The 12,500-nt window shown below is 40.8% G+C and overlaps 1 protein-coding gene across 2 annotated transcripts in view; it reads right to left on the reverse strand.

Moving 5' to 3' along the window:
• Positions 1 to 12,500, reverse strand: part of LOC125034507 (sodium- and chloride-dependent glycine transporter 1-like) — a 63,992-nt gene that overhangs the window by 15,037 nt on the left and 36,455 nt on the right. The window contains exon 1 of one of the 2 annotated variants that reach the window (XM_047626337.1): positions 12,327 to 12,500. This exon is cut by the window's right edge and continues 269 nt beyond it. The exons of the other annotated variant lie outside the window; for it this stretch is intronic. Within the exon in view, the coding sequence (XP_047482293.1) occupies positions 12,327 to 12,383 (57 nt within the window). The 5' untranslated portion in view covers positions 12,384 to 12,500. The remainder of the gene's footprint in view (positions 1 to 12,326) is intronic. 2 annotated transcript variants of the gene reach the window in all.

The following is a 12,500-nucleotide window of genomic DNA, read 5'->3' on the forward strand; positions in this document are numbered from 1 at the left end:
TTTGTTTCTACACATACACACGCGTGTTTACACATGGGCACGCACGCATGCACGGACGAATGCACGGGCGCATAAACACGCACGCACCCACACATACACACACACACACACACACACACACACACACACACACACACACACACACACACACACACACACACACACACACACACACACGACAACAGGAAAATTAAAATTGTATTATTTAAACTTAAATACACACATTTGGGTAAAGGCTGATTGCAAAAAATTAAACTAAAAATATATTAAAGAACACTTAACTGAATAGAAAATAGATCAATAAAAAATCTAAATGTATATATAAAAAAGAAAATACTTAAAATCCATCGTACAGTCTAGCGGTTTTCATTTTTCACCAACTAATTGCTAAAATTACAATATGTATAGGTTTACACGTAAGAAGAGTAAAGGACATGTATTAAGTTTCGTTTCTGGAAAATTTTATAGGCCTAATTTATGGGAAATCAGCTATAGCAAAATTAGTTGCTAGAAGGGATACGAGCATAAGACAAACTCTCTTATTTTTTTCTCTTTCTCATATTTAGCACACTTTGCATATCAGATCGGATGAAACCCTCTTTCTAGATCTGCAAAGTAAATATATGAAAACAAATTCAAGTCTACCTACCAAAGGATTCACTTACCAAAGAACTTTTACACGCACGATATAATAAAGACTGTCCAAGCGAGACCATTTTGAAGCACTACAAGCGTTCCCCCCAAATCACATCGAATACAATACGCTTCACTGAATTCCGTAGGCCTACACACAACTTCCTAAATTCGAGAGTCTAGTATTTACATCAAGAAGCTAAACGAAAGAGAAGAGAAATTTCGCGCAATCAAATCATTACACCAGGAAATTTAACAAGGGAGAGGAGGAAGTGGAGAGATTTTCCCTTCCTTTCAACACCCTACCGAAGCCTTGGCATGGTGATCGGGGACATTAAGATCACAGGTGTCGAAGTCGAGGTTTTCGTAGGCGTGGAGGATCCCCCGTCGAATGGGCGTTGCTGGCTCGGAGTCGGAGGCCACGTAAGGGAACATTCCTGCGTTGGGCGCTATGTACGTTATATTTACCCCTCTTGTGGTGCCAAAAATAACCATTAAAAAAAAAAAAGAAATATGGACGGAGTTTCTTTTTTTGGGGGGAAAAAATATATGTTACGTCATGGGTGAAAATTAGAATGGGAATCTTTTACTTGTACATCGCGGAACAGAGGGATCTGGAGCAACGAGCTGTTCAAATTCGGTCTGGAGGTTTGGAAAGTAGAGACAAGGGGACGAGTAACCACTGGCGTGTGCGAGACAGGCAAAAAAACAGCAGACGGAGCCGAGGATAGCGCAGCACTCAGGAGTCAAGGTCGAGGAGAAAGCAAGCAGGCAGTTCTCCCAGATGCCGGGGCGGTTACGAAAGAAAGAGGAGTGTTTTATCTCACATTTTCATTACCAGGCGCCTTGTCGGTTGGTGTTTCCTTGAATATCAATTTTGGCTCATCGTTTGGTGCATCTTTGGAGGGAATGTGCATGGTATGTGATCGTGAACACATGCACGCATACCTCTCTCTCTCTCTCTCTCTCTCTCTCTCTCTCTCTCTCTCTCTCTCTCTCTCTCTCTCTCTCTCTCTCTCTCTATCTCTCTCTCTCTTTCTCTCTGTATGTCTGTCTGTCTGTCTCTCTCTGTCTCTGTCTATGTCTGTCTCTCTCTCTCTCACCATATACACCACACACCACACACACACACACATACACACCATACACTCACATACACACACACACACGTATACAGGTATGTATGAACGCAAATACGTATGCATGTATGTATATATATGTCCGTACGAATATGTTTTGTATGCACGTCTTTATGTTGGTATGTGTGTATATATATGTTCATGTGTATGTATGCATATGTGTATGTCTGTATATATGTATGTATATAGGCACACACACACACACACACACACACACACACACACACACACACACACACACACACACACACATATATACATAAATACATACACACACACACACACACTCACAAATACACACACACACACACAGACACACACACACACACACACACAAACACACACACACACACACACACACACACACACACACATATATACATATATACATATATATATATTTTTTATATACAGCCATTCATTCGACTGCAGGGCATAGGCCTCTCTCAATTCCCTATTGAGAGGTTATATGGCAGTGTCACCCTTGCCCGATTGGATGCCTTTCCTAATCAACCGCGGTTCGGCGTGCTAACGCTTTTGCCACGGCGGTGAATTCCCCTCCGACACCTGCGTTTGACTTCTCAAGGTGATATGTCGTTTTCTCGGGCTCGACCCAGCAGTCAGAGCGCAGGCATTTTTAGACCAGTGCTCTAACCACTGGACTATCGCGGCAGTCATATATATATATATATATATATATATATATATATATATATATACGTATATATATATTCGTATATATATATTCGTATATACATATATATACATATATATATATATATATATATATATATATATTTGTGTGTGTGTGTGTGTGTGTGTACATATATTATCAAGAGCATCTGATTTTGTGCAAATTCACGTGACCAGCGCCTGTCCTAGCGCACGAAGCGGTTCCGTGCTGGTACATCACGCCCGAGTATCGTGGCCCCGCCATGACCCTCCCCCTCTAAGCAGATTACCAAGGATGAGTCATGCAACGGCGGGGAAACCTGGCAGGGGAGCACTGAGCAAGGGAGCGCGCGGCCGTAGAGTTTCGTGAGCGCCGGATCGATAATGATGAGAGCGTAGGCTCGGTCCTCTGCCGCCGTAGTCATGGATACTATCGCCGTTTTTCCTTCCATCCAAAATCCGTGTCGCCGCGATTTTGTTTTCCCTTTTTTGTTGTTGTCAGGAGATAAGGGAAGTCATAAAGGCTTGCATGCTCATTACGTGTACTGATATTAATCAGATTAATGTTTTTTTATGTATGTATAAATATATATGTATGTGTTTGTGAATATCGGATTTTGCAATCGATAATGATAATGGCGGCGAAAATCTTCGTGTGCGCAGGAAAAAAAAAGGAGAATTTAAATATATAACGACTCACAGTGCACGGAATTTAAATCCTATTACAGTATCTTAGATAACTTGTAAACTGAATTTATACTTTCTTAACCTTCACGAGCGTGCTGCAACGCCTGTATTTTACATAATGCAGTTTGCCCAAATAAGGCTGCTGATGGAATTGTCTAGACGCGGACCCTCATGAAGGACGAGCATTTCTTGCGCCAACTGCGAGCGGAAACCAACGTAGTGTTAATCACGCGACGCTTTCGACTTTCTTCATAATCTGAATGTCGATTTGGTTTTGAAAAGCCTGTGTGTGTGTGTGTGTGTGTGTGTGTGTGTGTGTGTGTGTGTGTGTGTGTGTGTGTGTGTGTGTGTGTGTGTGTATTTTTTGTCTGTTTATTTTTTTTTCCTGTGTCTGTGTCTTTGGATGTGTAAGTGTGAATTGTGTTTCCCTTTTGCACGTGTCATCTTGCATGGTTGGCACTTTTGCAACACGGTGATTCTGCTATATTTCCCCGGCGGAGAAGCTGATGTGGCGCCGGTTTTGGGATACTTAGCTCTTGGTCTCGCGGCTGTTAAAGCTCTTTACTTTGAGCTGTTTAGAATGGTTAGGAGCCAGAGAAGAATGGAAACAGCAGAGGAACAGGTCAGAAGTTCAAAAAATGCACGTTATTTCCGTTCTCTTTGATCTTTAAGTTACTGACCTCTTCTTTGTCTTTTTATAATTGTCTCCTCAGGTTGCTGTTGATATTCGGTAGATAATCTTTCAAAAACAGTATATTCAACAGTGACTCGATTCCTATGAATGTGAAGATTTGTCTATTCACGTAAATGGCTACACTCTCATAAGTTAGAACCACCGCGTCGCTTCGTGCACAGGTTTCGTGCTTCGAGATCCTTCTGGCTGGTTCCGCAAAGGCCCCGACCACGATGAATTGGCCGAAGACAAAAAATAATGACCGAGAGAGGCCGTTTTTCACTCCTGGGCCCGCGCTATGGCGTTGCCACAACATAATTACAGAGGCTATCAGCACGACTGTGTGTGTGTGTGAAATTAATTTGTATTTAATCATGTGTGTATGTGTGTATGTGTGTATGTGTGTGTGTGTGTGTGTGTGTGTGTGTGTGTGTGTGTGTGTGTGTGTGTGTGTATGTGTGTGTGTGTGTGTGTGTGTGTGTGTGTGTGAATGTGAACACGCGTGTTTGCGTGTGTGAGTTTATGATCATTTATACAAAAAACAAACAAACAAACGCCCATCTCGCTTTTAGGATTTTTTTCCCGACAGAGTGCGTCAGCTGTGCAGTCACGAGAGACCGAGATGCTGTTTTCCTATTCCTGCCGCCACTGCAACGCCCTCAAATGACCTGCTGCATTCCCACTTGCGACGCGGAGATGCAGACACTTCTCTCCTTGGGTGTTTAGCTGAAGCACCTGATCAGGACAGATTTAAGTAATTTAAAAACCGATACACAGGTGATTTTCAAATTTAATTCTCGATTACGTAACAGGCTCTTACTGTTGCCTCCATTAATCAGTCCGATAAAACGCTTGTGACGCGGAAGCATTACGGGTGAGATACGATGCACATCTGCACATGCAACGAAGGTCTTGTGCACTTCATTTATTTTATTCCTCGAGGAAAAAAAAATGATTTAAGCACTAAGGAGTTTTTAACAGGTAATATAAAAAAGATATAAAGACAGTATGATAAACTGACAGACAAAGGGAAAGAGAAAGGAGAGAGGAAGAAGAAGGCGAAAAAGTAAGAGAAACGACGGTGCGCACAGCTAAGGAAGACTGAGTGCCAGGCTCTCGCACTCGCCGGCAAGTCGTTCTGAAGCCTTACGTTTCGCTTCACGAGTCATTTATGAGAATCTTACTGTTGAGAATTGAGAAAAAATAGGAAATGATAGTTGTTGTTTTTTTTCTTTGGAGATCTGTAATGCCTTTGAAGAGAAGAAAAAACCGTAGGCAAGGACACTGTACGTGGCGAAACAATCATATTTGCTCGGGCTGCTGTGTGAACAATGTAAACACACGCAGTAAAAGCAAACTCGAACAGAGGCTAAAGAAAAGTTAATCCAAACAAGTTCACACAAGCAAACATATGCACTCCGAACATCACCTTCAGACACTCATTCCACATTCCACAGCGCATACAAATCTCCGTTCGTTTGCAAACACGTTAAATCTGAATGCACGAAATTGCAACACTCCTCTCTCCCCAACGCATCATCAAATACCCATCAGACTAAGACTTGTACATGTACTTGTTTTTCTTTCTCTCCCTCGACATTGTCTCCCGCGCGTGCAGGTTGCCAACATCGTACTCACTTCACGGAAAACAAACGACGATCGCTCTTAATGAACACGACGCTTATAACACACTGAAATTTCGGATTAAACAGAAGAAACTTTTACTTATCTGTTTATTTAATTAACATTATCACATTTTTGTTGCTGTTATTAGCCTTTTTTCCACAGCTGCAGAGATACGTTATCTAGAAAGGTCATGGTTAACGTTCCCGACTCCTGTCTTAGAAAAGAGGACATAGGGTAACGGCAAATGAAACTAGGTCATCGTGCCAAGGGCGAAGTGTGGCTTCAAAGAGGCTCATTATCAGAGGGTGCAAAAAAAAAAAAAAAAAAAAAAAAAAAAAACGAAAAGAAAAGAAAAAAAATGCACTTTGTTCGTAAAGATGCATTTGTTATATTCATTCTTTTTTGGGGGAGAGTTATTAATACAAAAGGACACATATTTCCAATAAAGGGACTGACTCTTAGAACAATATACAGTTTAATTAATTAATTGCCCAGCGCTCCCATTCCTGAACGCGGAGATGCATCCAAAGCCGCATCGACTCGCGGTCTAAGTAGTTTTCGTGATTTAATTAGGTGTCTATGTAGCACAGATAAAAAATTACGCTCTCTTGGCACTAGTATGCTAAATACCAACGGTTTTTCGCTTGCTAGGACTGGTAAGTATTCGCCTAAATTCAATTGTCTAATACAGACTATATATGGCTTCCCAGGTGGTCCTAAATCAATCAGCGAGGGAGAATTAAGCGCTGTGTTCATTCAACGAAACGTGTATAGGATACGAGGGACTCTCTCTGTACCAGGCGTGGCAGAGCAGGGGAGGGTCAGGGATGCCAACCTATTGATCGGTGCCGCTTCCGAGCACGGCGTCGACTTTATGTGTAACGCGCGTCGACGCCCACTCAACGGAAAGGGAAACATGAGAGGTGCGAGCGAGGGGCGAGGGGAACACGGGCGGGCGGGAGGAGAGGGCTGTGAGGTGCAGCCGACGTCTGCTCGGGCTCTGGGCGCGGCGGGTCGGACGGGAAACGGGGGAGGGACATCCAAATACTCATGGGTTAAGGGTTTATGTGTGTTTGTGTACAGGTTTGTGTTGGTTCTGCAACACACACGCGCGTAAACACATAAACAAATATACACATGCACACAAACATAAAACACACACACACACACACACACACACACACACACACACACACACACACACACACACACACACACACACACCCAAGTAAAAAAAAAAAAGCAGATAGGAAATATCAAGACGTCACCATTTTCATAGAAAGAATGAAAAAGTCGCCGGGAAAATATCTGAGCCAAGACTGCTATGGGGGAGAGCGCTAAGCCCTGGCCGGGAAAAAGGGGAGAGACGCTAGAAATAAACATTGCAGTTAACTCAGGCAAGGAGAGGGGAAGGGAGGGAGTGGGGAGGGAGGGAGGGAGAGGGGGGAAGGAAAGGAGTGGGGAGGGAGGGAGGGAGGGAGGGAGGGAGGGAGGGAGAGGGGGGAAGGGAGGTAGTGGGGAGGGAGGGAGAGAGGGGAAGGGAGGGTGTGGGGAGGGAAGGAGGAAGGGGGAAAGGTGGGAGGGAGGGATGAAGAGGAGAGAGAGAGGTTTTTCTTTCCTTCTTTTGCCTCTCCAACACGAGAGGAACTTAAAATATAAAAATAAAATCAAGTTAGAATAAAAAGAAAGGAGACAAAGGAAGAAGAAACGAAAGAATATAAGAAAAAGATAAAATATATGCACGACAAGATATTTTACTGTTCCCATTCCACGAATTTTAACTCTCGCCTTCTTTTGAAACGCTCAAAAAAGAAGAAAAAAAAGTTTCTAAAATTAGAAGTCATTACGAAATGTTGACTTTGGTGTTTACTTTTTTCGTTGCATGGTGCATATATATTTTTATCGGTAAGAAAACGTCATGTGATCTTAATTTGATATAAGATAAACATTATCCCATTAAGTATCAGGTTTGAATTTTGCTTGAAGGTTGCCAGTGCTTCTGATAGAATTATATACGATTTTTTTTTTTCTTTTACTTTTTAAAAAATCATGTGAAATTGTCAATCTGAATAGAAGTTCATCTCTGTTCTGGAAGTATGTATGTATATACATGTGTGGGTGTGTATGTATATATGTATGTTTGTGTACGCATATATATATATATATATATATATAAACTATGTATGTGTGTGTGTGCGCGCGCGCGTCAGCGTTAAAATTATACTTTATCTTCACCGAGATGTATTACCCCAGTAGCACTAGACATTGCATCATGTATCATATCAGTAATGTCACAGCAATATCAAGTAAAACTTCTCAACTTTGAAAAAGAATGCAATCGATTGCTTGTGATTTTAAGATTGCATGCATTTTATTTCATGTTTGATTTAATAACAAATCCTCACCCTTTATAGCGAAACTATAGCAAAATCTACATGTTTATTGCCAAAAATCCGATTTCCCCTTGATTGTGATGGTCAGACCCTTTCAACAAAAAGCAAGAAGTGCGATATTTTCTGATATTAATAAAGAATGTTGATTCCAAGTGTGTCAAGGCTGAGAATGAATGACCATTGTCATTTATTGAGTACTGGATCCATAACTAGGTTGCCAGATCTCTAATAGTTCATGATTTTGATAGCTATAAAAGATAATCTTTGATTTTCGCTGGCCATTTAATAAGAGAAACGGAACCTACATCAGCTTGAGAAAAAAATAAAAAATAAAAATAAAAAGAATTCTAACGGTTTGGAAATTAACCTGTGACGAAAATTGTTTACCGCCCATTAAAGGGCATTAAAAGTCTAGACACTAAATTGCAGTGTTTTGGATATAATATAACCTGCCTTGCTTCGTATTTTAGACTCTTAAAGGAAACACAGTGAAACATATAAGGATCCCGATTTTAGAGTCTAGACGGGAATTACGTTTCTCGTCTATTGATCTCGTCCCCTGCTTTGCAAAATTAATTTCCTTTTTTAAAAATATGAATAAAAACAAATCTGAACAGCACACAAAATTTGTCAACCACAGACAGCAAGTTTGCCCTCATCACACGAGCCCCTTACGTGATATCACTAATAAAATATACCACTGTGGAAGGCATCATGCAGAGCTGAGCTGTACGAGGCTATCGATTTCATGCAGACCACGTGGGAATAAGCTAGAGACCGCCGGCACAAGGGAGAACATGCAGCCGATAGATGGAGTGGCAGACGAAACACTTAAGATGAAATCTTTGAAGGCTAAAAAAAATAGTATGGATGGAACTATTGATGTAGAAGGGATAAAAATCGACGTGTATTAAAAGATAATGTTTAAAGCAATATGAATACCATTCAGTGGTAAAATAAATGCAAGGAAGGTCAGGGTTAAAGAGAATAGAGAAAAGGGGACCTGGTGCACGAAAGGGGCACAAGGAGAATAAAAGACAATGATGGTAAATAAAACAAACGAGGCGATATTTTCCACGAAAAAAGTGTAGGTGTATAAAAAGTAAGTATAAATGAATGGACACACAATGAAAAAGACAGTAAAACATATATATTCTATGAAACAGAAACATCTTGTATTCAAACGATTCTATCATTTACTGATCTTTGGTAAATATTTTAGATTGAATCATTTGACACTGATGTCGCCATATTGATAATTAATTATACTTCTAATGCCTATGAGACATTCATAAAAGGGAAAGATCACTTGAATATAGATACAACTCATATCACAACTTGATTTCGAAAGATGAAATCCCAGATCAAATCTTAAAATAAATATTCCCTCTAGCTTAGCTACGAGCCATTTCTTGGTATGTAAAGCGAGAAAACATGAACAAAAAGAAAGAAAGAAAAAAAAGAAAAGATTCATGATGCGGAAATCATCTGATTCAGCAACGAAGTTCTTCTAAACACCACCGGCATCCGCAAAATATTTACATTCCAGAGGTTCATTGGTTGAACTCTACGGTTTTACTCATCTCCTGTCAAATAACTGGTCACGTGTGGGTGAGATGGTGATGCCATTCGTACGGCATCTGACACAAGCTCTCAACGTGGCACGGGCGTAGAGGGTGGGTGTTGGGTGGTGGGCGTAGAAAATGGGCGTAGGTATATCTGAACGTGTCCTGCCATGTGCCTGAGTTGTGGGTTAAAACAGGCATTGGGGGCGTTTTTGGTGAGTGAGTACGAGCGGGAGGGTGAGTGGGTGGGTGCGTGGGTGCTCAGCGTAGGCGGTGGTGGGCAATGGAATGTCACAGAGAGTAAACAGTCTACCTCTAAGGGGTTGCCAATGCTATCATTATTGGGAGGTAATAGAGTGAGGATCTAAATGTACTTAATTAAAGTCAATTTACCGGAAATATTGAAAGTAAAAGTGATGATACCAGTTGGAATAATAGTGCAAATAACAACGATGATGATAATGATGATAATGATGACGACTAAGTGTTTGATACTACAACTACTCCTACTACTATTACTACTACAACTACTACTGCTATTGCCACTACTACTACTACTACTACTACAGCTAATAATGATGATAATAATCATAATAATAATTCACAATATCAATACTTTTACTGATACTTGTACTAATACATGATGATGATGATGATGATAATGATAATGATAATGATAATGATGATGATGATGATGATGATGATGGTGATGATGATGATGATGATGATGGTGATGATGATGATGATGATGATGATGATGGTGATGATGATGATGGTGATGATGATGATGGTGATGAAGATAATGATGATGAAGATAATGATGATGATTTTAATGTTGATGATAATGATGTGATGATGACGATATTTGAATACCAGTTTTAATCATTAATATTTCAAAGGAGACTAACCGGAAATGGTGATAACATATTTTCCTCGCGTTTTTATCAGACATGAATTTCCGTTTGTCTATGGTTAGAGAGCCCAATCTACGTATACATCCGCGTAAGCACACAGCACACATCGAATGCTCCATTGCGATTAGAATTATATTCATATGATAGAAGTGACAGTATCTATCACCCGTTCAAGTGATAACTTTATGATATATTGTTAAAATATTGAAATAATAATCCTCTCTGCCTTCCCAGCGCATTCAAAATCAGAGTTAAATCATCCTCAAATTCTTCGTTCATTTCTTCAGGGGACGATCCATCCTACTTGTGAACAGGATATGCTATAACTGTTAAGCAACATTTCCCCGGCATCTCGAGATATGAACACTAAGCCTCAAGTGTTTACGAGCTGTAACTCTTGGCCTGGAGCTCATTTCCGATGTGTTTTCAAGCCTCGGATTGTTGGCACGACGCCCAGCGACTCCCAAAATACTTTATCCATTTTGTAGGTTGTGTTCAGTTCTGTATCTGAGTGTAAACAAGAGTTGAACGGCTACGCCCATCTCCTGTCAAGGGAGTGTATGGGTGTGGGCGTTAGGATGTTAAGGGATTGTCATAATGATCGTTGCTCTTCGAATGAATGGGTGATTTAGGTGGTTATGAAAAGGTATGAATGAGAATGAATATCTTCGCAATACAAGAGATGTATTTCATCTTTTCGATTAAATCTTCGTCACTGATAATCGAAACCGGTTAAATACATCTCTTGTGTTGTGAAGAGATAAACGTTCATTCATCCCTTTTCTACATTTTGTCAACATGAATGCGGTTCAGATAGTTGTGAACTGGCCAGCGCTCGAAATCATGAATGGACCGACTCTTGTAGGCTTTAAGAATAATTGACAAAATACAAGGAACTCGCTTACAGAAAACAGAAGGCTGGAAGTGACTTACTGGAAAGACTAACAAAATATAAAATAACAATTAACACTGACTGAAGCTACTACCGCGCTGAAGGTTTAGATAAGCGCTCAAGAAGAATTTTAATGGAATCTGAAGTTAAAACCAGTTTTCCAACAAAGTCCTAAATGGGAGAGTGAAACAGATAGGACGAATTACGTTTATTTTACTATCATCACTGTTTTTTTGGTGGAAGCGCTGATTAGACATGTGGAGATTTTGTTTCCAATCGTCCGTTTATTTGACTGTTCCACGTGTTACATCATTCGCTCGTAAGTTCAAGGATCTTATATTTATCAACATTTTGAATTAAATGGAGAACTGTTTTAATGTGTTTCATACGTACATCTTACAACTGTATACATATTTCCTGTGATACCTTGGAAACTATCACAGTGTCGACATTTTATCGTTTTTTTTTTTGTTTTTTTTTCATGATTCCCCGCGAAGCGCTGATAAGCAGCAGATTCGAGAATTTACACTGATTACGAGGCGCATGATTAAAGTACGGATCCCGGCGACAGCAAGCTAGAATACGATTTTACATCAATTCAGCGACTAACGGTTTATTAAGCTTCCAATCAGCTGATGAGGCGGCCGCCTGAACGACCGCCACCAAGGCCGCCGACCCATGCAAGGCGGCGTGGGGTTGCGTCATGCTGGCGGCGGCGGCGGCGGCACCTCAGCGCTCAGCAGCCGCCTCGACACGCCGCAAGGAAGACCACCAGCTTTTCTATTTCTTGTCTATGTGCACGCTTATATTGACAGTTTAATTTTCTGAAGGAGAATTTTGCGTCTAGTTATCGCCAGACGTGTAATCCGTACGTAGAGCATGCAGTACACATATTTCTAATGCTGATTAAAAAGTAAGCACATGTAACCATCTCTTTAAGTATGAACCGAGGTCTGGCAGAAGCAACAAAATTTGAGACTGCTATAAACCTGATTGAAATATCCCTTCAAGAGTTTGTAAATATCAAAACTAATTAGAATTCCCCTTTTTAAGACGAACATTTTCCCTCTCAGGGCGGTTAATGTCAATGAAAACGGCTGAAGCGCCGGCGAGCAACAAGTCAGCTACTTACCTCCTGATCTTCCAGATCTCTGTTGTCAATATTAATATTGTATTTCTTCTCCTCCATTGTTGCGAGTTTGTTGTAAGAGTCGCCGTGTTAGTAGCTGTCTGTGCGGCTATTTTAACTATTGATGCTACGGTTGGCAGCAAAATTCGCGCTCTGGCACGGCGGCCGCGCGGCTGG

Source organism: Penaeus chinensis, chromosome 18, assembly GCF_019202785.1.
Source record: "Penaeus chinensis breed Huanghai No. 1 chromosome 18, ASM1920278v2, whole genome shotgun sequence".
NCBI lineage: Eukaryota > Metazoa > Arthropoda > Malacostraca > Decapoda > Penaeidae > Penaeus > Penaeus chinensis.